At 37.7% G+C, this 27,309-nt stretch overlaps 1 protein-coding gene across 2 annotated transcripts in view; it reads left to right on the forward strand.

The window, feature by feature from the left end:
- Mitf (melanocyte inducing transcription factor) overlaps nucleotides 1-27,309 on the forward strand; it is a 202,771-nt gene that overhangs the window by 120,197 nt on the left and 55,265 nt on the right. For both annotated transcript variants that reach the window (XM_090323929.1, XM_090323938.1), the window contains exon 2: nucleotides 5,089-5,335. In XM_090323929.1, the coding sequence (XP_090180055.1) occupies nucleotides 5,089-5,335 (247 nt within the window). The remainder of the gene's footprint in view (nucleotides 1-5,088; nucleotides 5,336-27,309) is intronic.

The raw sequence follows: 27,309 nt of genomic DNA on the forward strand, positions 1-27,309 counted from the left end.
TCTGGCTTTTTTTCTATGTATGTGGTCCCGAGGAATCAAACCCAGGTCTTCGTGCAGGCCTTCTACCACTAGGCCAAATTCCCAGCTCAGGAATTTTACTTTTGACAATATCCCACCTGATATTTTCTGTTTTGGAAAGTCCCCCTCTTGACTTGGTCTTGCAAGTACTGCAGTTACAGGAATGTGCCAGGATGCTCTGCTTCTGTAGCTTAGCCTATCTGAGGAATAATTTTCTTACCTGAATGTGAAGTGAATAGAATACTACTGGGGCTTTCTGTGTCTTTGCCCTGTGTGAATTCCTGCCACAGGGTCTTGTGGGGATAAAGAAATTATTCCTAACTGCAAGTAAAGACCGGAGTCTGAGCTCTACCAACTGAATGGTTATCATGAAGATTATATTTTTCCTAGAGAAAATTTCATGGTTCATGAGAGATATGCAGATGGAATTATCTTTTCTGTCTGTCCCTGCAAAATTTTGTGAAGTTCTCACAATTAAACAGGGATTGCTTAAAGTCTGTGAGATAAACCTTGTATGGTTTCAACATGAACTCAGGCTTATAAAAGATTGTGCTCTTTCTGTTTGTTCATGTGTTTTGTATCAAAAACATGTAGCACTCTCGTAGCATAATATTATAATTTTGACCATATTGTTTTTCTCCGGTCATGATGTTAAGCTTTTTATATCTACTACAAAATTCAATCCTTTCTACAATGCTTAGGGGCATTGTATTAAACATGATATGAGTAAGAAAAGCCATAGTGTAAGGAAGTGGATTGACAAGGCCACAGTTCCAGGTGTGGCAGAATCCAGGAATTGAAGAAAGCAAAAATGGGGAAGTGGTCATTAGTTCCTTCCGTCCTTCTGAGTTCCAAGTGACTGGCTTTCTGAGACCCAGCCCTGGTTCTCAGTGGCTTGTAAAGGGTTATTGATACCACTGTCAAATGTTAGTGGTGGTCAGGCAGATGTTGGTTTGGTGTTGGGATATGGGACCAATGGAATTTCTGATTTTTACAAGTGGTTGATAAGTCATTGGAATAAACTATTTGGATTGAGGAATGTGCCAGAATTCAGAGTCCTGGTCCAATGTACTTATAACATTGTAGAGAAGGAAGAGATTCCAGAGGTTAAAAATAGAAAGTCAGCAGTAGAGGTATGAACTCCCATCACATCTTAGGGGCCACTTTTGGTCCATATGCTGTTTACAGTCATTTTACTGATCACTTTAGGTAATTTTTTGCTTACTCTTCTCCCTTTTGGGGAAGCCCAAAGACATCAAGTAGCTGAGCTAGAACGTGAGAGCATTTGATGGCTGTCTTCCTTCATCCAACATGAAACAATTCCCATTGTCAAGGGGAGTTATTTGGCTCTGGAAGTGGCGGTAAAGGCATTTGCTTCTGTGCTAGTGACTTTCCTTTCAGATAGAGATTTTCTTTCCCACATGGAATTAGATCAGAGTCCAAAAATTTGAGACGGTTGACTTAATGTTAAGACATTGCCTAAGAATTAATGTGACCATGACTTTCAGCTCTTAAATTCCAGGTATTCCTAGCACCTGGCAATGGCTGTTTGTTGGATAAATGACCTTTACATAATCTGATTAAAAGGATTCAGACTCATGGAATTAGGATTATCTAGGCAGGGTTGGGATTCATATGTTCAGGGATGAGCAGTTCAATTTTAAAATTAAAGACATTTGGACCTCTCCTTAGTTGTCACCAGATCCTACTTTGTTAAAGTAACCATTGTAGTTGACCTGGATCCTTCTTACATAAACCTCAATTTGAATTTATGACAGTGCTATTTTGTCCTGCCAGTGTGGTAAAATGTAGATACCTTTGTTTCTCTCTGTGATATAATTGAAGATTCGGATATTTCTAGGAGAAAGGGTTATTCAAAAAGATGGAGGGAAAGGCTGAGGATGGATGATTCATCTTTCACAACTTGGAAACATTCAGCAGGCTGTTTGTGCAGTGAAGTGACTGCTGTTCGTTAAAGCATTATCAATAAGCTGAGTGTTATATACTTACATGGATATAAAATATACTCACTATATTTTCTTTAGTAGGTCTTTTATACATTTGTATTCGTCTGTTGTACAGAGGTGTATCTTTTTTCTTCTGGAAAGATGTAGAAAATGCTTTAAATGTTAATTTTATGATTGACTTTCAAGTATGAAGCCTTGGTGTGGTTGATAGTAGTTTAATTTGTCTCAAGAATGCTTTACTGTTAATTGAAAGGATTTCTCTCCCTCCCTTTGCCCCCCCAGTATCACGGCCAGTGACTTGTCTTGTACAGCTAATTAGTGCGATTATTCCGCAGCTGCATTTGCTATCATACAAAGGTTTGCTTCTGTTTTTATCAAAAGGATCAGTCTCTCCAGGAATGTTTGGACCTGACAGGCTTTGAATAGTAAGACCACTTACTTATTATTTTAAAATAGCCACCCCCATCCCTTCATTCTTGGCTTAAGAAAGTACCTGTGAGCTTTGAACATATATTTAAAAGTTCATTTTCCTCTGATGCTCTTTTAGTAGATGTTTAGAAAGTATATAGATTGTTTTACTTGAGTAGGTTAATGGCTAGGGATAGTATTTTCTTTAAGAGACTGTACAATCTTCGTGGTTTTTAGTGGTGTGGTGAACTTAAAAAAATTGAATCCTGCTTATAGTGCTGTTTTGTATTTGGCTTTTAGAATTTTTGTGTTTTTTTTCCTTATCAACAAATGTATGTTTACACCCTTGTTATTATATAGAAATACCGTGAATTATATGAATGCATTTTAATTTACTGAAACATTTTCCTGTGGTGAAAGTAAAGGAACTTGGAGTATAATTGTGTCGTTTTGCTAGGACTATATGAGACTGGAATGCAAACTAGCTCATGGTGTCTTCTGTTGTATCACCTGCAGAGTGTGAAGGTGCCTTTACTTAGATAGCAGCCAAGGACAGTCAGTGGCTACAAGATTCAATTTGCCTTCTGTAGTTATGTGGAGACACTGTTGGGTGTGTTCGCAAGGAAGTAAAATCCAGAAATAAACCTCCACTGAGGCGTGAGTGGTTCTAGCGTGAATGTGGTTTGTTTCTAGATGGCTTTATGGTAGTTGTCCTGAATACAAACTTGAAAAATGAGATTGCAAGAAATCAATAACTGGAATAGTTATATAGTAGATACTTATTGGAGCAGGAATACATAGTCCTCATTATTTTACTTAATCTGCACCAAATACCTAGGAAGTCGGACTTTAAAATATTAGTGATGCAGTGATGCTCATTGCAGCATTATTGACAATAGCTAAGATAGGGAACCAACTCAGATGCTCCTCAGTAGATGTGAAGATATGGTACTTATACACAATGGAATGACATCGCCCCATTTGTAAGGAAATGGAAAGACTTGGAAAAAATATTAAACGAAGTAAGCCAAACCCAAAGGAACATAGGCTGAATCGTTTCCCTCATTTGTACTCATTTAGGACTCTCCTAGCAGAGGAGTACAATAGGTACATAAGGTCATACAGGATGAGCCTAAATGGAAGGATCTCTAAGATATGGAAACAAGAGCTTTATCTTGTGTGATTGCTGCCCTTAATGTACTATGTTAGTCTCTCTCTTTTTTTTTTTTTTTGCTTTTTGGTTAATCTCATATTGTTACTGGATCTGACTTTGTTACTTTGTTACCTGGTATATTATATATACGTTTATTTGTTTATTTGAAATAAGAAAGAGGAGGGAAAACAAGATTAGGAGGGGGTGGGGAGAGAAACAGGGACAAAAACATGAGAAGGTATCAATGTTTGAGAAGTAATGTACCTACTACCTGGCAAATGTAACTGTAACCCCTCTATACATTACCCTGACAATATAATTTTTTTTAAAAAAAGCAAACTTAAAATTAAAAAAAAAATCAGTGATGGTGATACAAATGTGAAAGAGAAACCCCAAAATCTCACACACAATTTTATATTATTCCTAGTATTGTCACTGAAGCGCAGAGGTTAGTTGCTTGTTGCTATCGTATAGCTGGGAAGATACTCAACCTAAAGCTGTATATGGGAAAAATCAGAATGTTTTTGGTTCTTCATTGGTGACTAGTACTTAAGCCTGTTAGATAATTTTGTATGTCTCATTCCCTGGGATTGGCTTTCCCAAATTTCACAGGGCACTCATATCTATGGTTATACCGAGGAGGATTGGGAACAAAGTGTCAGGCCAGCTTGTCTTCTTCCCTTGCACCAAACTGGGGGTCACATCCAGTGTTCACATTCAGGTCCAGAGTCTTGAGTCAGCAATTCAACAGTGAGTTGTGCGGCTCGTGTCTTAAGACATGAAAACACTGACCCTTTCCTTACCTAGTTCCTGGTTAGGAAACATTTTAGATCACCCCCAAGGAGTTCAAAATGGTTGTTGGTTCCATTCAATTCTTTTTTGAAAAAGCAGACCAAATATTTTATTTTTAAATTTGCAAACCTGGCACCACCAAGATGCATGGCTTCCTGACCTTGCATAGGCATTGCTCTAATCAGTGGCAGCGGGTAGCTCATATTATGAGCTGTAGAACATCCAACACCAACAACTAAACACATTTTGAAGTGTGCCTATACGCAAGCAGGCAGACTTCTCTCTCTCTCCTTCTCTCTCTTTTTTTTTTTTTTTTTTGGTGGGTCATGGGGCTTGAACTCTGGGCCTGGGTGCTTCCCTGAGCTTGTCAGCTCAAGGTCTCCACCCTACCCCTGGACCCACAGCCCCACTTCTCCTTTTCTAGTGATTAATTGGAGATAAGAGTCTCAGGTTCTTCAGTGCCAGGGCTGGCTTTGAACCGAGATCCTCAGATCTCAGCTTCCTGAGTAGCTAGGATTACAGGTGTGAACCACTGTGTCCGGCTGGCTGACTTCTTTTAATACACCCATGAATGCCTAAAATTCTGTCACCTCTTAATTTTCAGTTCTGTGGAGCACCGTTCTACACTCCCTGACTGCCTTTGTGCAACCTCATTTCTTAGTTTGGTGCCCTTGAGGACACCCCAGGATGTAAACAGAGGGTCTCTATAGGACACTAACTGTTGTGTACATTTTGGTTTTCTCACATCAGTTCTGCAGAACATCCTGGGGCCTCCAAGCCCCCGATCAGCTCCTCCAGCATGACATCACGCATCTTGCTACGCCAACAACTCATGCGTGAGCAGATGCAGGAGCAGGAGCGGAGAGAGCAGCAGCAGAAGCTGCAGGCCGCCCAGTTCATGCAACAGAGAGTGCCCGTGAGCCAGACACCAGCCATAAACGTCAGTGTCCCCACCACTGTTCCTTCTGCCACCCAGGTGCCCATGGAAGTCCTTAAGGTAAGTGGGTAGGGCTCTGTGGTGGGTTGGAGCCTGTTCCGTCTTTTTCTTTTAATTTTTTTTTATTGTAATTAATAGAAGGGTTACATTCTATTCACCAGATAGAAGGTGCATTACTTCACAAACATTGATACCCCTTCTCCTGTTTTTGTCCCCATTTCCCTCCCCCATCTGTCTTTTTCTAAGTTTTTTGGCTCATCAGTGGCTCATCCACAAGTAATACCTTTATTGGGTCTGGATTTTAAAATCTGTCTGAATGTATATTTGGTCCATCAGCCAAATTTACAAGTGTCATCACTAGTGGTTTGGGCATGAATTTGTGTTTTAAAAGTAGGATACAAACCAACTGTGTACGAGTAACTCTCCATAAACGGTAGAAACAGGACAGTTCTCCATGAAGGGCCTAAAGTAGGAACAGGTGTTTGTTATAATGACATCTTACATTTTTTTTTCTTTTGGGAGAATTTCAAGATATGAAGGTTATCAGAAACAAGCCTCTTTTGGTAACTTGTGTATATATACATATATATTAAAAATATACTCCATGACTAGACTTCAAATTTATTTTCTTTTCCTTTTTTCTTTTAGGTAGTAAATTATGTTAACAATAAAAGCTGACTCTTGTAGTAAGTTTCTTCAGACACGAAAGTGTGGAAAAAGGGTTGTGTGCCTTAATAACTAGACAGCATAATCCTTTTACTGAAGTGAGTTGTCAGCTTTGGGTTTCTTTGATTTCTTGTTAGAGTAGAAACTGCAGGAGCTTGTTAGCATTATTCTATTGGGGACATATAGCTACCTAATTACTAAAGAAAGTTGTAACAAGTCTAAAAATAGAATTCCAGGTCACATATATGTCTTCTTCACATCAGGGTATACTTCTACTTCAGGATAAACCTTTCAGTTCTTAAATATGACTTTGCTCATGAAAAGTTAAAAGTAAAGGCACTTCCTTGCTTTTATTATTCTTTTGATTTAATTTGTACCTAGTCATCTAATTGATTGATTTTGAAAAGTCCCGAGTGCTACTGTTCATTACAATGTGCAGTTTACATGCCTGTGGATTCATGTGGATCTTTGCATTTATTCCTGTTCTCAAAGGAAAATGAGTCTCCTGCTTAAGATTTACTATTAAAGCAAATAGAAAGTGTGTTATACTCAGGAAATAATATGTAATATTTAGCAGGAAGTGGGAAAGAAATCTTTTAAAAACAGCCTTAAAGTCAGCATTTATTTGTAGAGATTCTTTTAAAATGCAGTAAAATAATGGATCTCTTGACAGAGAAACTAGCTGAAATTGTTAGGAAACAAGCTATCCTAATGGTTTTTTGAAAACTGACTTGGTCATGATTGTTTGAAATTTTGAATGTTGCCACAATTAATGGATATTTTCCTTTTCTTCCAGTGGCTCATAAGTAAAAGCAAAGTTGTCCCTTTTGAATGGATTATACATCCATCTTTTTTGTTTGGGTGAAAACTTACAATCATGAAGGTTTTATAAATCTGATTTTTATGTGGTTTCATAGTTTGTATAACTCATAAATAACCATAAGTTATTCAAACTTGTATGGATTAAATGATTAGTCAACCTAAATCTAAAGAACCAATTTGTAAGATAACTGATTGGGCTGGTAGAGGTTTATATCCAATTTAAAGATGATAATTGATTTTCATGTTAAAGTATATTAAATTGAAATAAAATCTTCTGTAAGTGTGGCCTCATGTGATAGTAGAGAAATTACCATATATAAATGTGAAAAAACTCTTAAGTATAGAACATCTTATAAATTGACATGATTTTAAAATAGTTAAGATACATTATTTAGCTGTTAAAATTTACATTACATAATTGAGTGATTCATCTATTTTTTTCCTTGTATGTTTTATATGTTCTGATAACACATTGGATTAAATTACAATATCCTATTTAAGAAAACCAAAAAGTGCTCCAGGTTATAGCACAAATTATTAAAACTTGAAGACAGTACAAACAAAAATGGAGTATTACATTCCATGCTAAATTGATTTTTTTCTCTAACTTTTCCATTTTTGTTTCAGTTTTATAAATTATAAATAGTTTATAGTTACATAAACTAAGCAAATATGTCAAGTAAATGAAATAAGTGCTGGCATAATAGTCTAGATAGGTTCGGTAGCTATTTATGCAAGTGTTAGTGCCCTTAAACAAAGTGTCAAATAAAAACAGATGCATTTTTTATTCATTTAAGGTGACAGTCTAAGTAATTCAAATAGAAATTTCAAGGACAGTAAGGGTGCTCGCCTCAGATACTTAGACAGTGCTTTATAAAACTAGTTTACATATTTTCAGTAGTTTTATGTATGAAAATGTGAGATATTTATAGAAATTGACATAAGAGAATTGTGATCATTTTGCTCTCTATTTTGTAATTTTATATCAAGAATATGATTTTAGAAAGCAAATGGCCAATAATGAAAACGCTTGATTTGCTTAGTCTATTTTTTTATGTACATCCATTTTCAAGGAATGGCAAATACCAGCATACTCTTTGAGTACACTGTGTTATCAGTTGTATTGAATATTTTTTTCATAGGATAAGCCCAAGCCAGTTCCTCATTTAATTTTTAAAAGTTCAAATTGCTGAGATAGAACATGTGGTCAGTGCTTCTTAGTGGAGGTAAATATATCCAGTTAGGTGTCTTAGCATGGGCTAGAGAATCCAGTTAAATCTCTTCTTTTCCCCTATGTTTTATAAAATTTGAGAGAAGCAAAACTGTCGTTATTTTTTACAAGATACAAACTTCAAGGTACCAACATTCTACTATCCGTGAGTTGACTTTCTGGTTTTGAAAAGCTACATTAGTGTTTTCAGGTTAATCCCTTTCTTTGGCAGTGAGACCTGAAACTGTGAAGCATGTTTAAAAATTGTTGACATCTAGTAAATTAAGGAGTATGTGGAATCCACATCATTTATTCCTAAAAGTTCATGAAGCCTTACAGATTTAGCTGGTAGATTCTATATTGATTTAATTAGCTTGTGGATGTGTTCCTTCTTAATGATTTTCATGTTGTTTGGCTGGAAATGATGTATCTTATTGCTAAATATTTACATATTAAAGGTGTTTGCTCACTCTGTTTCTTAAGAACCCAAGTTACTCAGCTGAGTGGTAATTCAAGGATGCTTCTTTGCCACAAATGTGATAACACTTGAAGTATATAATATATTCTATTATATATTTAACATTATGAATTAATGAAAGTCATTGCAAAGCATTCACAGAAATCGTTTCTTTTACTGTCTAGTTATCTTGGCATTGAGTCGTACAAACTTGAGGTTTATAATTTGAATTAGCTTCTTTGGAACAAAAGCAGAGTAACCAGGAGTAGACCTTGTAGTCACATCTTCAGAGCTGGTGGTTTCTTATGGTACCAGCCCTGGACTGAGCACTCATCAAGCATTGATTATCACTGGCACATCTAACTTTGATTAATTATTGAGTTAATCTGAATTAATCTGATCTGGGACTGACAAATCCATCAAGATTTCTTTTCCCATTACCTTCTCTAATAGTTTATAGTTTGAAAACATTGTAGTTAGAAAACATTTTGCTGTTCAAAAAATTGTAGTAAATTACCAAGGATTGGCAATTCCCCCCTCCCTCTTTCCTTTTATGCCATGTTTGAGCTTAATTTTCTAACAGGCAAGTATTCTCCTTATAATTGATCATCCATTTAAATTTTCTGGTTTGTGTTAGAAAGAATTCATATGAATTTAAAAGAAAAAAGTTAGGTATTTTTACTCTAATATATTTTGACTTAAGTGATGTGAAGAAATTTGGTAGAATTCCTTCCCCCGCCCCCAAAATCATACTAGAAATAGGGAATGTTGTTCTGCAGCTACACACAGTGGTTGTTGATCATCAAATACATTAACATTTGTGGTAGGCTGTTATGCTATAAACTGCATTTACTTGAGGTATGTGTTATTTCTATTTGGATAGAAATTCTGGTGTATTGGAATGGAAGTCCTGCTTATTTTTCACTTTGTTGTACAAATGACCTTCCTGGAGGCTTCACCAGGGAGGGAAGAGGTGAATGAGAGGGTTGTAGGTCTTTCTATGTAAATTATGAAATCCTGTTACCTGGAACAGAATTTTTCAGAGGTGGCTTACTTTTAGTTACAAAGGAGAGACATGAAAGGGGATGTATGGAATTATAGGTGGATTGATGGCAGGCTCCCCTTTTGTGAGATCATTGAAACATTAACTCTAATTGTACTTACACTGTTTCTTGGTAATATTTGTACAACATGGAGGTGATCCTTTTTTGTTATTGGTCATGGGGCTTGAACTCTGGGCCTGGGCGCTGTCCCTAAGCTCTTCAGCTCAAGGCTATCGCTTTACCACAGCACCACTTCCGGGGGTTAATTGGAGATTATAGTCTCATGGACTTTTTGTGTGCCCTGTACTTTGAACAGCAATCTCAGATCTCAGCCTCCGGAGTAGCTAGGATTACAGGCCACCAGCACCCACCTGGCCCACTTTTTTGACCACAAGACCATCAAAGACAAAAGAGAGAAACAGAGAGAGAGAGAGCAAGAAAGCAAGAGAGTGAGCAATATTCAGCCTCTCTGAGGCATCCTAGCCTAAGGCTTTTAGCCAATGTTTATCACAGAGCTATGAACTATGGCTTAAAACTTTGATGGAATTACTGGTATGTGTCTGGGAAGAAAGCAAAAGGACCTCACTACATTTGATGTATTTGACCAACCCCTTGATACATTTTAGTTCAATTATTTCTTTGGTAAATAACTGTGTAGGGCAAATATGGTCAGCCTTATCTTCCAGGTGGTAAAAATGAAGCACAGAAAGGTTCTTTCTGGCTTGTGTATAACATTCAGCCAGGCTGTGTGCTGGTAATTTTGGCTTTAGTGATAATCATCACTACAAATTAAAATGCAATTACAAAAAAGCTTTTCTGACAATATCTAAAAATCCTAAGTTGGAGATGATTTATATCAACTTATCAGAAATCATATGCTTTATGGTTCTGAATCTTGACACATGTGCATTACTCTTAAGTGAGTTTTGAAAACTCAATCCCATAGTGTCATAAACTTCTTTTAATATAAAACGTCACTTGAAGTTACAAATAGGAGAGATTGGGGAAGTGTGTAAGCAAAATCTGAATTTATCTTAGCCCAATAAGTGGGCGGGATCTGTGTTAAAATATGTAAATCAGCGTATTGGCTTTGCTCAAGATAAGAGCTGCAGTGCGTATATTGGCTCTTGTCCTGAATATGTCTCTTTTTATTGACTTGTTTGAGTACCAGTCTGAACACTAAGAAAAATTTACCATCCTGTAATCCAGCAGCCTTTTGTGTCTTACTTGTAACATCTGGTATTTTGGGGGTGTTAATGTATAACTATATAAAAAATGAAATCAAAATGGGAGCATAGGAAACACCAACTATGAGGCTGCTAACTCAGAGAATAATCTCAGGAAAGAATTGCTTTAATCATTGTTTTTAAAAATAGGAAATGCCCCAGAAAAGGATCTACATGACTCTAAAGTATTCTTACTGGTGGTCTCTTAAAGGTGTAATGACATTGGTGGTCAAGGCTTTATTACTATTTCGTTGTTGGCAATATATTTTCTTCTATCTTTGCATTCTTCATGAAATTTAAACACCTATCTTCCATGCATTTTAAGAGTACCAGTAAATTCCTGTTTATCCACACTTCAAACAAACAAACAAAAAACTGGTCCAGGGGCTTGCACTCAGAACTTCAGTCCTATCCTTGAGCTTTTTCACTCAAGGCTAGTGCTCTACACTGGAGCCACTCGTCTACTTCTGGCTTTTGGTGATTAATTGGAAAAAAGAATCTTAAGAACTTTCCTGCCCAGGCTGGCTTTGAACCTCAGTTCTCAGATCTCATCCTCCTGAGGATGACATTTACCCACAACTTTTTGAGGAACACGGTCTTTCTGTTAGGTGAGTTTACTAGACTTACACGTGTAATATAGCTCATTCCTAGAGGAAAAATAAAAACATGCAAAGATCTTCGAAATTAAAATGAATAAGAGGATCTTAATCACCTAGTTGTGAACAATTTTTAAAGATAGTTAAGAGCCCAAACATGAAAAGCACAATTCATATTTCTCCTATGTTATGACTGGCATGACTTTGTTGTAATCTTCTCAGTTGGCCCTGGGTTTTGTATAATTAAAATTTAGGGCTGAAAAGTTTGTTGAGACTTAATTAGAAGTGACAAACCAAAGACATTCCTGCCGGTTAGGAAGGGCTTAAGAAATTCTTATTGGCTAAATTACAAATAAGTAACATTTTTCTGAACACTACATGGTAGTTCAGAGTGGCTAAAGGTGACAAGATTAGCTCTGTTTTCCTAGTGAAGTAGTAAAAATTAGATTAATAAGTACCAGGCAAAGAACCTTTTCTTTCTTTCTTTTTTTTTCTCCATAAGAACTCTTACCTTGAGTATTTCTGGCTGTGGAGATTGGTGCCTTAATTAGCCACATGTTCTTTTTTTCTCCTGGGAAATAAGTACAGGATAAAACTGGGGGTCAAGATGTAACCGTACATTGACTTAGCACACTCCGCTCAGTAATTCATCGAGGAATGTTGGTAATTAGTCCTGCCTCTTTCAACTCTTGGCTTATTTTATAAAACCGGTTGATTTAAAATAATGCCTGCTGATTTATTGCCCACACGTTTCGAGAAGGGGACTTGGCTCTCAAACAAAAGCGAGATTGTGCAGTGATGGAAAACGTGCCCCTGAGTTTTGTGTTTTTACCAATTCTGAGGGGTTATCCCTGTCCTCTATTAACTTTGTTGCATTTTCTTTTACCCTGGTCAGCATTTTTGCTGGGCTTTCTTTTGTGCCTTGCTGAAGAGAAAGGGGAACGACTTGAAAAAAGAATCCAGGGTCTTCAAGGGTTTGGATATAAGGTGCTTGTCAAAGTATATTGGCTCCATGTGGTTTGATGGAACTTAATTTGACTCTGTCTGGTGAGACAGGCTGTAGTGATGGCTTTTGGTCCTCTTGCATTGTTCAATGCTTGGTAATATTTCTGATGAACACATTAATCTCAAAAGGTTGAATTTATGAGATGCACTAGACCTTATGACTGCAACCTCATAGCCTTGGTAACAAAATGCCTAAGTTATAATTTGGATGCCAATTCTCATGCTAACCCACGTAGCTTACTATGCTGCGAGATGTGACTATGCATCAATGTTGAAAACTTAGAATTAGCCTGGGTCTGGTATTTTGCTAAGTAAATTAGGCATTTTTTTTCTTGTTCTCTTTGGAGAACAGACAAATGAAGGTAATAGTGCTGACTCTAAATGAGGGAATTCAATAAAGTAGCACTACTTGATTAAGATGAAACATAATGTCAACTTGATAAAAATGACATGTGAGTGATATTGAAATGCATTGTATCTGTGTATGAAGATGACTTCAAGAGGCGTATTGAAAGCTGTTAAGCAACAGAGTCTTGGAGGTCAGTGAAAGAGATATCAAGTAGATGTTCTGATTAAAATGTAAAATGTATGTACATGCTAAATTTCATGGTGAAATACCTCAGTACAACTTTAATTTCCAAAAACAGAATGAGAGAAGAGTGAAACAAACCCCGTTCAGCAGGAGGGTGCAAGGAGATAGGAACAGAGAGGATAGGATAAATAAGATGAATGTAGTCAATGTTCTGTATACACATATGTGAAAACAGAACAGTGAAACCTGTTGAAATGGTTTCTGGAAGTGGAAGAGGGACAGAGGAAACTTAACAGAGGTTAAGTGAGGTTGATGGTACACTTTTATGCACATCTGGAAATGCCATAATAAAGCCCCCCTGTACAACTAACATGTGCTATTAAGAGTCTGTTTTTTCCTAAATGGAACATGAGCTACATACATGAATTCAAAATTTCTAGTACTCTCATTAAAAATAGTAAAAGAAATTAATATAAATACACTTAGTTATCCCAGTCTAATTATAATAATCTCATCTTCACCAATAATCAACATAAAAATCATTTATATGAGAATTTTGCATTTTTTAAACTAAGTCTCTTTGTATTAAAACAGTTCATACTGTCCTCACAGTTGGGTATTTTATATCTCTAGCAAGCATATTTCTGTTTGGACATCACATTTGTTTAAAAAATAAAAATTACTTGTCCTGTGTTTAGATCGAATAAATTTACAATTTAAAAAGTAGACTCATGGGCCAGGAGTTTGGCCTAGTGGAATAGAGTGCTTTGCCTAGCTTGCACAAAGACCCAGGTTCGATTCCTCGGTACCACAGCCTTAGAAAAAAGCTGGAAGTGGTGCTGTGGCTCAAGTGGTAGAGCACTAGCCTTGAGAAAGCCCAAGGACAAAGCCCAGGTCCTGAGTTCAAGGCCCAGGACTGGCAAACAAAAGAAAAAGTAGACTCATGAGCTAGGTATGGTGGTTCAAGCCTATAATTCTAGCTACTTGGGAGATAGAGATCAGGTTATGGAAGTTCTGGGTCACCTGGGCATAAACGTACATATGTGAGACACCATCTCAACTAGTGGTTGGGCCTGGTGGCAGATGCTTTTCATCCGAGCTACTGGGGAAATACAGTGTCTGGGTGCAGTGGGACATGTCTGTCATCCCCAGGAAATGGGAGCACAAGTAGGAAGATCATAGTGCAGGTCAGCCTAGGCATAAAGGAGACAACGTAGAAAATAACCACTCCATAATGGGAGTTAAGGTAATCTCTAAATTGCAGCAGATTTTTGGGTAAAGACTGCATAGCTCATAATTCAGTGAAATACATCTGTTATTAACTAGATGTGCATGTTTTATGGTTTGATAGTAAAACCAGAAATAGTACACCTAAAATAGTAACTTATGTTTTGTTACATACTTCATTATTCTCACTGTAAACAATGAGTTTATTATATTGGATTTAGTATACAGTATTGGAGAGATTTCATGTGTTTTTCATGTAATTCCAGGAGACAGGGAAATCACATTCTTGTATAAGTTACAAGCAAGAAAGCAAAAACACACATGCTGGGATTTTAGAAGAAAGTTCATTAGGTAGTCACATTTCATGACTTCCTGTTTGGAGTCATATATGTTCTATCAATGTTCATTATTTTAATATTTTCTTGGTACTTTCAAAGAATAAAAGCTAGTATTTATCCAGGTCTTTGCAAATTGATTTCTGTTACCTAGTGGTTATTCGTGTTCATATTAAAATTTCATTTCTAAATAGTTCTTCCAACTTATGAATTGGCACAATCTTAATAGAATTGATCATATTGTATTACAATATAGTAGTAATTTAGTATAAGCATGGCATCCATTTATGTTGATGATTGTCAAAGACAGGGAAGACTAACTGAATATTCTGGAAAGGCATTGCTTTTCTGATAAAATCTTCATTTAGTTTGACATGAAGCTGATGTATTTAGAATTTAACCATGATCATGTTCCTTGGAAAGTATTCCACAGTTCATTGGTTCCCAAAGTATTGCTTTGGGATCTGCAGCCCCCAAATCACCTGGGGCCTTGTTAGAAAAGCAAATTCCCTCAACTTATTCCATGCCTCCTGAGCCAGGATCGTGTTTTAATCAACCCTTCAAAAGTTTATAAAGAGTGCTCGTGTTTAAGAATTACTGTTGTAGAAACCTGGAAATTCATTTGTAAGCAACATTAAAAGAATAGGTAAATGCAGGTACAAATTGAGTCAGCCAAGTTTCTCTACCATATGGTTTCTTAGACCTTGTAACATATAGTCATGACCCAATACTGTGAAAAAAAGGGGGTAGGGGAAGACAGGCTAAGGAGCATTGCTTAGAATTGATTGGCATGGATTAAAAAAATACTCAATGACTGCCCAGGATATTTTGTATAAGAGGTATAGTCTGTTATATGAAAAGTTAATAAAAATAGATTAACCTTTTAACATCTTGTGGAAATGGGTTAAAGGTAAAACAAATAGAAACTTCGAACTCATTTGTTCTGAAGAAGTGGTTCCCACTTTACAGTGTGGAAACCACTGGGTCTTTCAAAGAGCTCTAAAGGGTCAATGAATCCATTGGTCCACAAACAATTGGAAATTATTAACATATCTCATGATATAAGCAAAGTGAAGCATGATTCCAGAGGTACACACTTTTTTTTAATTTTTTCTGCTGGTACTGAGATTGTACTCAGAGCCTAGAGCTCTCCCTGTTTGGCTAGTGCTCTTCCACTTATGTTGGAGGTTGGCCCTCCAGCCTAGCCAACCTTTGCCAGTTAGACTCATAAGACTTTTCTGTCCATATTGACTTCTAACAGACATCTTCAGATATTAATGCCTCCTAAGTAGGTATTATTATGGGCATGAACAACTAGTGTCTGACTTCAACACTACTCAAATGGAGCCTTGAAATATTAGTTCTTAGGAATGGCTAATAGATGTTTTTCAGTATTTTTAGAGCAGATTTACTTTCACAGCAAAATTGAGTGGAAGCTCCATAGATTCTCCATGTACCCAATGGATGCTTCATCTCCCCCGCTGTAACTGTCTCCCTGATAGAGGGTTTACTGCCATCAATGAACCTGTATTTAGGTATCATTATCAATAAAATGTATAGCTGACCTTACTTAGGGTTCAGTCCATGTTGTACATTCTATGGGTTTGAAACATACAATGATCTCCCCACCAATTAGACATCATATGGATTATTCTCACTGTCTTAAAAATCCAATCCATTCTCCCTGCTTTTCTGAAGTGAAAAGCTACATCTTTTTTAGAAAATTAAGAAAAAAAAGCTTCCAGGTGTTAATTAAACTCTACCATTAGAAGCAGGAATATCATGTGTTTGAGGGGTGTTTGGGTCAAAGTTCAGATCCTTTCTCAAAAGTAAAATAAAACAAAAAGTGCCGGAATTATGACTCAAGTGGTAGAGTACTTATGTCTCTAGGCCTTGGGTTTCATCCTCAGTCTGTAAAAATAAATCTTTGGAATCTACTTTAAAAGATCTATATAGTTAAGTATAGCAACAAATAGCCTTTTTTTTTTTTAGGATTTACTTATTTATTTATTTGCCAGTCCTGCGATATGAACTCAGGGCCTGAGCACTGTGCTTGGACACTTTTTGCCCAAGGCTAACACTCTGCCACTTGAGCCACAGCGCCACTTCTGGCTTTTTCTGTGTATGTGGTACTGAGGAATCGAACCCAGAACTTTGTGCATGCTAGGCAAGTACTCTACCACTAGATCACACTCCCAGCTCTTTTTTAAGTTTTCTAAACTTTCACAATATATATAATTCTATAAACAGCTGGTCACGTATGGCCAAACTCTGATGTCAAAGTTCTTCCTATTGACATAGCCATCATTACAGTGTCTTTCCTTTGTTCACAGATGTATTGATATTAGCAGAAAATGTTTTTCTTTTTTCTTTTTCTGTCTTTTATGCTTTTAGAGCATATCCACGTCCTATGGCCAACTTACTTTTTTGGCTAGAATAAAACCAGTGTTCATTAAGGAAAGACCCAAGACCAACTCTGGACTGGATCCTGAACCTTATTTTCTAGGCTTAGGATTTTGTTAAGGATTTCTGTGTTTCAATTAAAATGTGTTCAAAGAATGCTGTGCCGCACTTGGCCTAGGTTCCAGAGCTAAATGGAGAGTGTCTAAATACTCTCTGCTTCTTGATTCCCTTGTCTGCAGACCAGGTGATGGAAGCCCTGGGTCCATAGGATTTCTTGAGGAATGTGTGATGCCCTACTTGAAAAGCACTGAGCCCGCCATTACTACCACTGCTCACTCTCATTAACATTCCAAGCAGAAATGGTGCACATAGTAATTTTACCACACAACAGGTTCTTGAGAAATGATTGAAAAGTTAATGCTTTGGCAAAAGGTGGGGAAAATTGATTTCTATGTGCAATCACCTCCCTAGAGGTTCATGGAATCTATAAAGATTATTTTAATGAGTTATTGGTAAATTACACTTTAGCAGCAAGGAATTTTTATTCTGGAAATTCACCTGGCTCTTCAGATTTTCCTAATAGTAACTGTTTTGGAAACTGGCAGGCAGTGTAGTGTTTGGTCATTTTTATTTCATTATTATTATTATTATTATTGTTATTATTCCAGTCCTGGGGCTTGAACTCAGGGCCTGAGCAATGTCCTGGGGCTTTGTCAAGACTAGAGCTCTATCACTTGAACCTCAGCACCACTTTCCAGCCTTTCCTATGCATGTGATACCAAGGAATCGAACCCTGGTCTTCGTGCATGCTAGGCAAGTACTCTACCACTATGCCAAACTCCTAGCCCCCTAGCCATTTTTTTTGCATCCTCAGAATACACTCATTAATCAAAAATCTTTGCAAGTTGTTTTGATGATTGACAGTAGTAAAGTGGTTAAAAAAAGATGGCAATAATTTTTCAAGAAAAAAAATAAAATGGTCTGTCAATATGCTCCTTAATTCTGAATTTAAACATTTGCATAAAAAGCTGAGACACTGTTTCTAGAACTTCAATTAAATAGAAGTAAATGCACCTGATACTAGTAGTATTTAATTTTTTAGAACGTTACTGATTTTAGGCAAGTAGAGATTCCAAATGCACTTAAACACAGCCTTAATCACTTGGAAACAGGTGATTGTATTCAAGGTTTTTTTCATAATTATTTAGTTGAGCATTGCATCTTTCTATTTAGATATGAAAATAGCAATCAAATTGCATAGTCCCTTCTTTGTAGCCTGCTTATGCTTTGACTTACTTGCTCTGAAGCTGAGTTCTTTTTAATCTGCATTATTTCCTAGCCTGCAATCATGCTGTCTCACCCCCACCCTCATCTATTGTAGTTCATACACAGATTTCATCTCTCTATCTTTTATTTTTTCTTTCAATTTTTTTATCATGGGTATTCTTTTTTTTTGACCTTGATACTCTGTGCCTGTACCTTAGATATTAAGGACCTTCATATTTGCAGTTGGATTGTTTATCTTATTTTCACCATGTAGTTTCTACTTGAAATAAGACCAATGGCCAGTCCCTTCAAATCTGGCAAAGTTTACTTCTTTACTATCATTATTCTAGCCATGAAATCAAAGATACATACATGGTATATAGCATGCCTCTGCCTGCACCTCCGGTATGACCTTGGGGACCTGGCCTTTCTGGACCTCCATGTCCCCAGCTGCATAATCTGAGACTTCCCTCCTCCCTCTGACATGCAAGCCACTGTCCCTTTTTCCATGAGAAGTACCCACCTACAGATTACAGAAATTACTTTTGTGATAAGAAGAAAGAGACAAAGGACTTTCAAAGCCCTTGAGAGAAGTGTTTTGGTTTTGTTTTGTTTTTCCCAAGTGTTAGAAACACATCGCAGCCATGATGATAAAGACCTGCAGTGTGTAAGCCAGTGCCAGTGTGGTTTCCATCTCCAGGGTCTCCTTGGGTTTAGTCAGGAAAGCCTCTTATTATTTAGATAATCTCTTTTTCTTGTTTGTGCCTTGTTACCCATAGTAATATTAATACTGGCTATCAATTATTGAATTTCTGAGCTTCCTTACAACATTTTAGGATTTTTGTTGTTGTTGTTTCTTAGAATAATACCCCACCACTTTTCATTCCATGTCCTTACAGACTTTTTAAGCAGAGTCACAGCACAGATTTTTTAGGAAAAGATGACAGGGAAGTCCACTAGACTGCCACCATTTCATTTACAGGAACATTGAAACCATGCTATTAAATATTTAAGTGGAAGGTTTACTAAACCTTCTGTGACACAATTTGTGGCCACAGAATGTTTTGTAGCTTTTATTTGCTTTCCTTTCTTAGAACAAACAGGAGCTACAGGTGTTCATTTTTGTTACCTGCCATTCACTTTTGTGTGTATTTTGCTCTTTCCCCCTTTAGTTTACATATTAATACTAATTTTTATTCTGTCCTTAAGAGAGAATATATAGTGGTTGTGTGTGTGAGTGTGTGTGTGGACTGCTCTCGCGCTCTCCCTCTCTCTCTCTCTCTCTCTCTCTCTCTCTCTCTCTCTCTCTCTCTCTCTCTCTCTCTCTCTCTCTCTCTCTCTCCACTTCTCTGTGTTTTAAAAAATTTTCCCTTTGGGGAAAAGTAGTAACTGTTCCATTCTTCATTTCTCTTTCTCTTACTTTCCCACTGTCAATCTCTCTCACTGTCACGTTCTCACTCTTTTCCTTTTTCATCTTTCCTTCTTTCTCCCTCCTGATATAGAAATGTGGAAATATGTGCCCTGACCTAGAATCCTAGTTCTGACCTTAGATAACTTTGAGTGTTTGAGACCTCAGTTTCCTAATTTGTAAGGTAGGTACCTTTATCCTGTCACATTGGGTACCTCATATGTTATTGGTAAGTTGGTCAGTGAGAAAGTTATGTCAATCTCACATGGAATTTTGGGGGCTCCATTTTCTGTAGCATGCTAAGCACTGCAAATATTCATCCTATGCTTTATCTTATTTAAAGAGAAAGCCTCAGCATCAATGACATTGTGAGGAAAACTCAGCTACCTGCAGAGCTTCTGCTATCCTTCCTGCTCATTGAGGTTTAGGCTGCAAGAACTGATGTGGCAAGAACCCAGGAAACAGTTACTGGCATTGCTGTCTTTGTGAACTCAAGACACTCCTCCAAGGGGCTGCCTCTAGGATCAAAATCTTTAAATATACACATGATCTTCATGAGAAGCCCTTGCTATCCATGCACTGCTCTTTGAAAGAAGAAGCAGGGGCTACCTGGTCTTCTACCCTTTGTGATGCTGGCTACAGATGCCAGTAGAAGTTTAACCAGCTGCTGTGTTTTTCAGGGTTACTGATTGTTTTTTTTTGTTGTTGTTTGTTTTTCTTGCTCTGGTTAAAACAGTCCATAGTATTGAGGAACTACTTCTGTCCTTTTATTTCCCAAGACCCCTGCCAGTCACACTGTGTGACTTTTATAGAACATGTTTTTCAGGACTGTATGGTTAGAGTCCTTGCAGAAACTCCTGAGCCAACTTCAGTGTTGTAGAAATGGAATGAAGTATGTAAATAAAGTGGCCCAATTCCAGAGTGACTGCCTGTGAGCAGAGACTCACAGAATAAGGAGGAAAGAACTCAGCAGGTACTATCCAAAACCTTATTTCTCTCCATCCCCAAAGGCAGTTGTTGTTCTCTTCTGGGTGGTGCCCTGAACACACAGATGAGGGTTGTATTTCTGTGCTGGTTAACGGTGTGGTTAAGTGGCAGGAGTACACAGGCTGAGGAGAAGCATGAGGAGAGGAGCAAAGCAATAGTCTTGGTTTTCATGTGAAGATTGCCAAGGAAGGTGGAAGGAGATAAACTGAGGAAGTGTTGGGAGGTGAAGATGGCCAGGTGAGCCAGGTGAGTGTAAGGTTCAGTTGGCACTGCTTGCTTTTGTTCCTTTTTTTTTTTTTTTGCCAGTCCTGGGCTTGGGCTCAGGGTTTTGAGCACTGTCCTTGGACTTTCTCAAGGCTAGCATTCTACCACTTGAGCCTCAGCACCACTTCCAGCTTTTTGTTATGTATGTGGGGTACCAAGGAATCGAACCCGGGTCTTCGTGCATGCTAGGCAAGCACGCTACCACTAGGCCAAACTCCCGGCCCCCGCTTTTGTTCCTTTTATAGGCTCACTTGTTTTCCTTTAGGAGGAGACAGTTAGGCTCACTTGTTTTCCTTTAGGAGGAGACAGTGAGGGTGTAGACTTCTCTGGTTGTTGGCAGAGATGGGAGTGTTAGTTTAAGAGGAAGAATAGGATTGGAGATAGGAAGATAAACAAATGTTTTGGGAATAAACAAGGCATTGACTCTACAAGTCTCAGAAGACAGAAGAAAGCAGTCATTAATTTAAAAAAAGCAAAGCTGGGTATCGGTGGCTCACACCTGTAACACTTACTCAAGAGACTAAGACCTGAGGAATGGTATTTGAAGCCAGCTTAGATACAAAAGGCCATGAAGCTTTTATCTCTAATTAACCACCAGAAAGCTCAAAGCCATGCATGCTATGGCTCAAGTGGTAGATTCCTAGCTTTGAGCAGAAAAGTTCAGGGACAGCACCCAGGCCCTAAGTTCAAACCCTAGACTCGTATTTTAAAAAAGAAAAAAAAAAAAGGTAAAGGGAATGGAATCTTTTAGATAACAAGGAGGCGACCTAGTATTATATACAATGCACATTGAGGGAAACTGAATGTAGCAGAGATTAAGAAATTATCAGGCGCTCACAACCAGTGTCTGGAACACGTTTTGCCTCCTCCTATTTTTGTAGTTATTTTTAGGATACAGTCATATTCACTCATAGGTTCACAGTCTCTTTCAGATGATAATGGCAGGTTTTTCAAGTTCAACAATATCTTGTGGCTTACGAGACTGAAAATTGTTGCTCTCTGAACCTTTCTAGAATTTAACTAACTACTCATAAAATGAGACCAGGAGTCAGTCTTTGGGAGTAGAATTCATATCTCTTTTGTTCACCTCTGTGTCCTTGATATCTTCATTGTGTGTAATGCACAGGAAAATCTTACAATGAGTATGTATTGAATTAATGAATAAGTGAAATAGAATGAAGTAGTGAATGGATTAAATGAGGTCAAATCTACTTGATCCATGGCTTTTACTATGTATGATTAGTCTGTGCTACTTACAGTTATTGTGTACTGATTATTGCAATGGTGTTGCATGTGAATTGATAAACAATACAAATATTTATTGAGCGCTAATGATGTAGGAGGACATTGTTCTTCATTTGGGGATACAGTGGCAGACTTTTTAAAATTGTATTTTATAGTCAACATGATGTAGAGAGAGGAGTTAAAGTTAAATTCGTGGGGTAGTAAGTATATTACTTCTTGAACACTGATACCCCTTCTCATGTTTTTCTCCCATTTCCTCCACCCACTCCTCCCAATCATCTTGTTTTTCCCATTCCCTTCCTTTCCCTTTCCTATTTCATATAAACAAATAAATGTATATACAATATACTAGGTACCAAAGTCAGATACAGTAACAACATTGAGATGAACCATAAGGGGGAAAGAGAAAAGAAATAACTTCACATAGTACATTGAGAACATCAATCACAAAGATTGTTTCTATATCTCGGAGTTCATTTCACTTAGCCTCATCCTATATGGCCATATGTACATAGCTTTTGAGCTATTATGATCCTCTGCTAGGAGAATCCTAGATGGATACTACTTACTACAAATGAGGAAAACCATGGAGCCTATGATTCTTAGGGTCTGGTTTACTTCACTTAATATAATTTTTTCCAAGTCTTTCCATTTCTTCATGAATGGGGCAACATCATTGTTTCTGATGGCAGCATAGAATTCCATTGAGTATAAATACTGCATCTTGATCCATTCGTCTACTGAGGGGCATCCAGGTTGATTCTATATCTTAGATATGGTAAGTAATGCTGAATGGCAGGCATTTTTATGTGTTTGTAGGAACTCAATCCTAATATAGGAGACAAACGTTAATCAAATAATGGTAGACATGAATGCACAGTTAGAACTTTGACAAGTACTGGAGAGGAGAAGGCACACACAGTGCCTTGAAACTGGTAAAGGGGTATAGTCACCTGACCTGGAGAACGTGTAGACTTTATTTGGCCAAGAGATGGTGGAAAGTATTTAAATCAGAAGAAGCTACATGTGCAAGGATCCTGTGCCAGAGTAAAGTAGGCAAAGATCCAAAGAAAGGGTGATATTACTGGCAGTAACACCAAAATGGGAAGTGTAATGAGTGAAGCTGGAAAGGTCGGGAAGGGATTTTGTAAACAGGATGGGAATTCCACTGGCTCCTGAAACCAAGTCTGATCCTGAGATGCAAGTTGGAACTCAGGGGTATGGTATTATATAGTCTGGGGAGAGCTGGAAGTTCCCAGAGGTAATTTTGTGAGAGAAGAGAAAGGTGTTGATGGAACCTGCCAGTAGAGCCAAGGAAGGAAAACAACAACAAAATAATCTATGAGGTGATGCACAAGAGTAAAAGTAAAGCTTAGAGAACCAGACATAGTAGAAGAAAGAATTTTGAGGTCAAAGAAGAGGTGATCAGTGTCCAAGAAGCCAAAGATTAAAAAGTGTCCCCCAAATTGGTGCTTTGGGTGGTCCATTGAAAGGACAGGTTTGAGAGACATCAAAGCTGAAAAATATGTTGGATGATTAGGAGAGAAGTAGAAACGAGCATGTATTTATTCACTTATTTCAAAATCATCATGACGCATCTGTATCTTAGGAAAAACACACCAAGTCCTCATTCTCCCCAGGGAGATACTGGTAAATGGGGAAATGGACACCCACCAACAGGTATTACAACAATTTTACCACCACTATCAGTGGGTTAAATGGATCATAAAGGTTCTGGTAAGTGTTATAAAGGTAAGGGAGAAGGTTCTGTGGAAATAAACTACAAAGGAAGGGGGAAGCATTTGGGCAGGAGGAGTTTACCTCCTCCAGAATTGAAAGTGGCACAGAGGTAAACTATGCAGAGTGTATGGAGAGTTGAAGTGTTTGAAGGGGAAGATGGTGAAATTGCAGAGTGAGGGTGAGAATTATACAAGGCAAGGCTCAAAAGTGGGCAGGGGTCCAGAGCATCCAGGGCCTTGTATACCATATCAGTTCTCTTTGATTTGAGAATAAGCCACAGGGAAGGCTGGGTAGAGCCAAGCCTGCATTTTAAATAGTCTTCTAGTTATAGAAAGAGCATGTACCTTTATGAACTGCTGTGAATAGATGGCCTTGAGAGTGGTCCTCATCTCAGACAGCTTTTCCATTTGCTGAGTGCCTTGCAGGAATGGGAACATACGAACCATGGGCTGTAGAAGGCCTATGAAGTCATTTGGTATGTGATGGGACACACACGTGCTTCTCATCAACTTCCTGAGGGTCATCTGCTATATCAAAAATTGTGTATAACTTCTCAATGACATTATATCTAAATGGCCCTTGGCAGAAAAAAAAAAAATCCTTACTTCAGGGAGAACCTTCAAGGCACCACTGGTCAAGATACAGCCTACATTTGCCTTATAAAAGGACAGTCCTCCTGGAAGAACTTTCTCTTAGGGACTATTGAGAATCCTGGACAAAGTATAAATTCTTACTTCAAAAGATAGGGCTTTCTGAATCCTGAATGGAAGCCGCGACTGAGAGGAATTATTTTCAGAGTCATAAGCTTTAGGTTTAAGTTATTGTTTAGTGGTAGCTGTCCTCATTACCTGCCCGGGTGACCACTACAAAGCATATGAGTGCGGCAGAGACCACTTCCTTCTGAACCCCTCTGCTTCTGTGCTGTCTTCAGATTATGATGAGTTGAGCAAGTCTTGTTTAGAGCAAGTCACTAATAGGATTCTTACCAGCACTCTTTCTTTTTGTTGTTGTTATCCTGGGGCTTGAACTCAGGGCCTGGGCACTGACCCTGAGTTTTTCTGTTCAAGGCAAGAGCTCTATCACTTTGAGCTACAGCTCTACTTCTGGTTTTCTGGTGGTTAGAGATAAGAGTCTCCCAGACTTTCTTACCTGGGCTGGCTTTGAACCTCTATATTCAGATCTCAGCATCCTGAGTAGCTAGGATTACAGATTGGAGCTTCCAGAAGTCTTTTCATATTAAGAAGACTTGATTTTTGCCAACAGGAAAAAGGGCAGATTTTCAGAGGAGGTAATGGCAGGTACCAGTGGGGGCTGAAGACAAAAAACGTGGTCTCTCTCACACTCCAGTCACAGTGGGTGGGTGACCAGCTCCTCTTCAACCAGCTAACACTCACCTCACCCAGCCCTGTTGCAAACAGTTTATTTTTGCATTCATAATAAGTTTTCTCTGTGGAATTAACAAATTGTGTGTTGCTCGCCTTGCTGTTTTCCTGTTTTCTAACAGCCCCCTTTGTTTCAAGAGTGCCTCATTAATTCGTTTTGCATAAATATGTGGTACAGTTACCTGACTTTCCTTTCCTCCTTCCTGGCCCTGTTAACCCAACACCTCCCACATCATGTTCTCTGTGCACCTCCTGATTGACTCATGAGGTGACACTGGCTGACACTTGGCAAACCACAGACATTTTTTTGGAGTTCATAGAAGAAAGTAAGTATAGAGAGACCCCTTGTTCATTAAGGAGGAAGCAGAGCAGGAGGAAGTTACACATTGAGCACTTGGGAATATTTAACTGGATAAATTTTTTTCAAGAACAGAAGTAACACATAAGGCAAATAAAGGATGAGGTGCAATGTTCATTCAGGGAAAATGAGACAAATGGATAGAGTGTAAAAGATTGTACAATGTCTGGCTTATACATCCTCCTTGATAAAATTCCTGACTTTGTTACCTGCTAAAGTTAGAAAGAATTATCCAGAAAAATAATATCCAGAGAGGAAACATGGATTTAATTTATATTAAGCATCAAAGCAACCCTTAGTAATCTCTCAGAAAAGTTGTTTTCAATTTCAACAACAAAATTAAACAAAAAGGAAAAAAAAAAACAGGCTGTGATGATGGAATGAGATATGTGTGAAATCTTTTTTTCCTCTGCTCCTGAATTTGGGTTTTGGTTGTGATTTTAAGCAGTGAAACTCATAGTTCAGCTAGTTAAAGGAATAGCTGTTTAAACAATTTGCAATGCTATAAACCAATGTGATTTGAAATGCTTTCCTATTACAAATGTGTACCAGCTCAACAATAAGATGCTAAATTTAAAATCAGATGTATCAATATTAAGACATATCATTAGTAGGGCAATTGTGTTAAAAATTCTGGCATTTAGCACTTCATTCAAAACAAGAATAATGTATTGTATGTTAGTAATAATGCAAGTACTTTGGGTTTTGTTTAAAGCATTGTATTTTTATTCAACAAATTTATATGTTTTATTGTGATACTTTCATATATGCATCAAGATCATATTCAAACATACCCACCATTAAAATTTTGTGTAATTTTTTTAGCACTTTCACTTTGCCAGGAATTAGGTGAGTTTCATAGATTAAGCACAATCTTCACCTTATAGAACTAGTTTTCTGTAGTTCCACCCCCAACTCTGCCTTTCTGCTCATCCTCTTTCTCTCTTCAGCCCCTACCATTTAATTTTCTTGTGCACTGAAAAAAAGACAGTTTTCAAGTAGAATGAAAAGATTCTGAGCCTCGGGAAGTTTGCTACTGTTTAATTCATTTTCTCCCGATAGCCCATGACATAATAGTATATTTGAGAAAGAACAGTTGGTTCTACCTTCTTAGTAGCTCTGAACTTTTGCATTGGTTGTAGCCAGATGAAGAAATTCATTAATAAGGAGGCATTTAGCATGCTTTTTGCTGTCTAATGGGAAAATTCGGACAGCACTTGGAGCCACTAAGGCATTATATGAAGCTAGCTAGCATAGTGAGTCCATTCTTAAGGACTCTTGTGGTACAGGTGGCTGATTGATTTATTTCATCATGTGTCAACTATGAATGTAGAAGCATCACAGAGTTGGATTTGTCCTCAACTCTGTCTTTGTGAGAGCCTAGGGGGAGATGATCTTTCCCCAGTCAGACAGGGTGGCCAGCAAGGGCTGGTGGTTATGTGATTTGTTCTATAGCTGTTGGTTTTGCAAGTTGTGACCTGGGTCCTCCTGGCAGTGAAAAGGAGACCTAACTTCTAGATGGTATCCAAAACTCAAGCGTTATCTACATATGAAATAGAAACTTTCATATAGAAATTGAGGTATCTACCAGCATGTTATCTCTCCTTTCTTTCTTTTTTTTGTCAGTTAAAACAACAACAATAACAATTCTCCGTTCATGTGCCTTGTGGCTTTTGTTCATTTACATAAATTCATTAGGCAAGGATAGCTAACAATGTATTTCTAGAATTTAAAGCTCAGTTTGAAGTTGGTAAGAACATAGACTTTGCCCTATTTACTACTGGGCCTAGAACATACAGAGATATATGTTCTAGTAGACTAGAAGACTGAAAAGAAATCCATTGCGTGAATTTGCAGTTTAA

Source organism: Megascapheus bottae, chromosome 2 (assembly GCF_031878675.1).
Source record: "Megascapheus bottae isolate mThoBot1 chromosome 2, mThoBot2.hap1, whole genome shotgun sequence".
NCBI classification, from domain to species: Eukaryota; Metazoa; Chordata; class Mammalia; order Rodentia; family Geomyidae; genus Megascapheus; species Megascapheus bottae.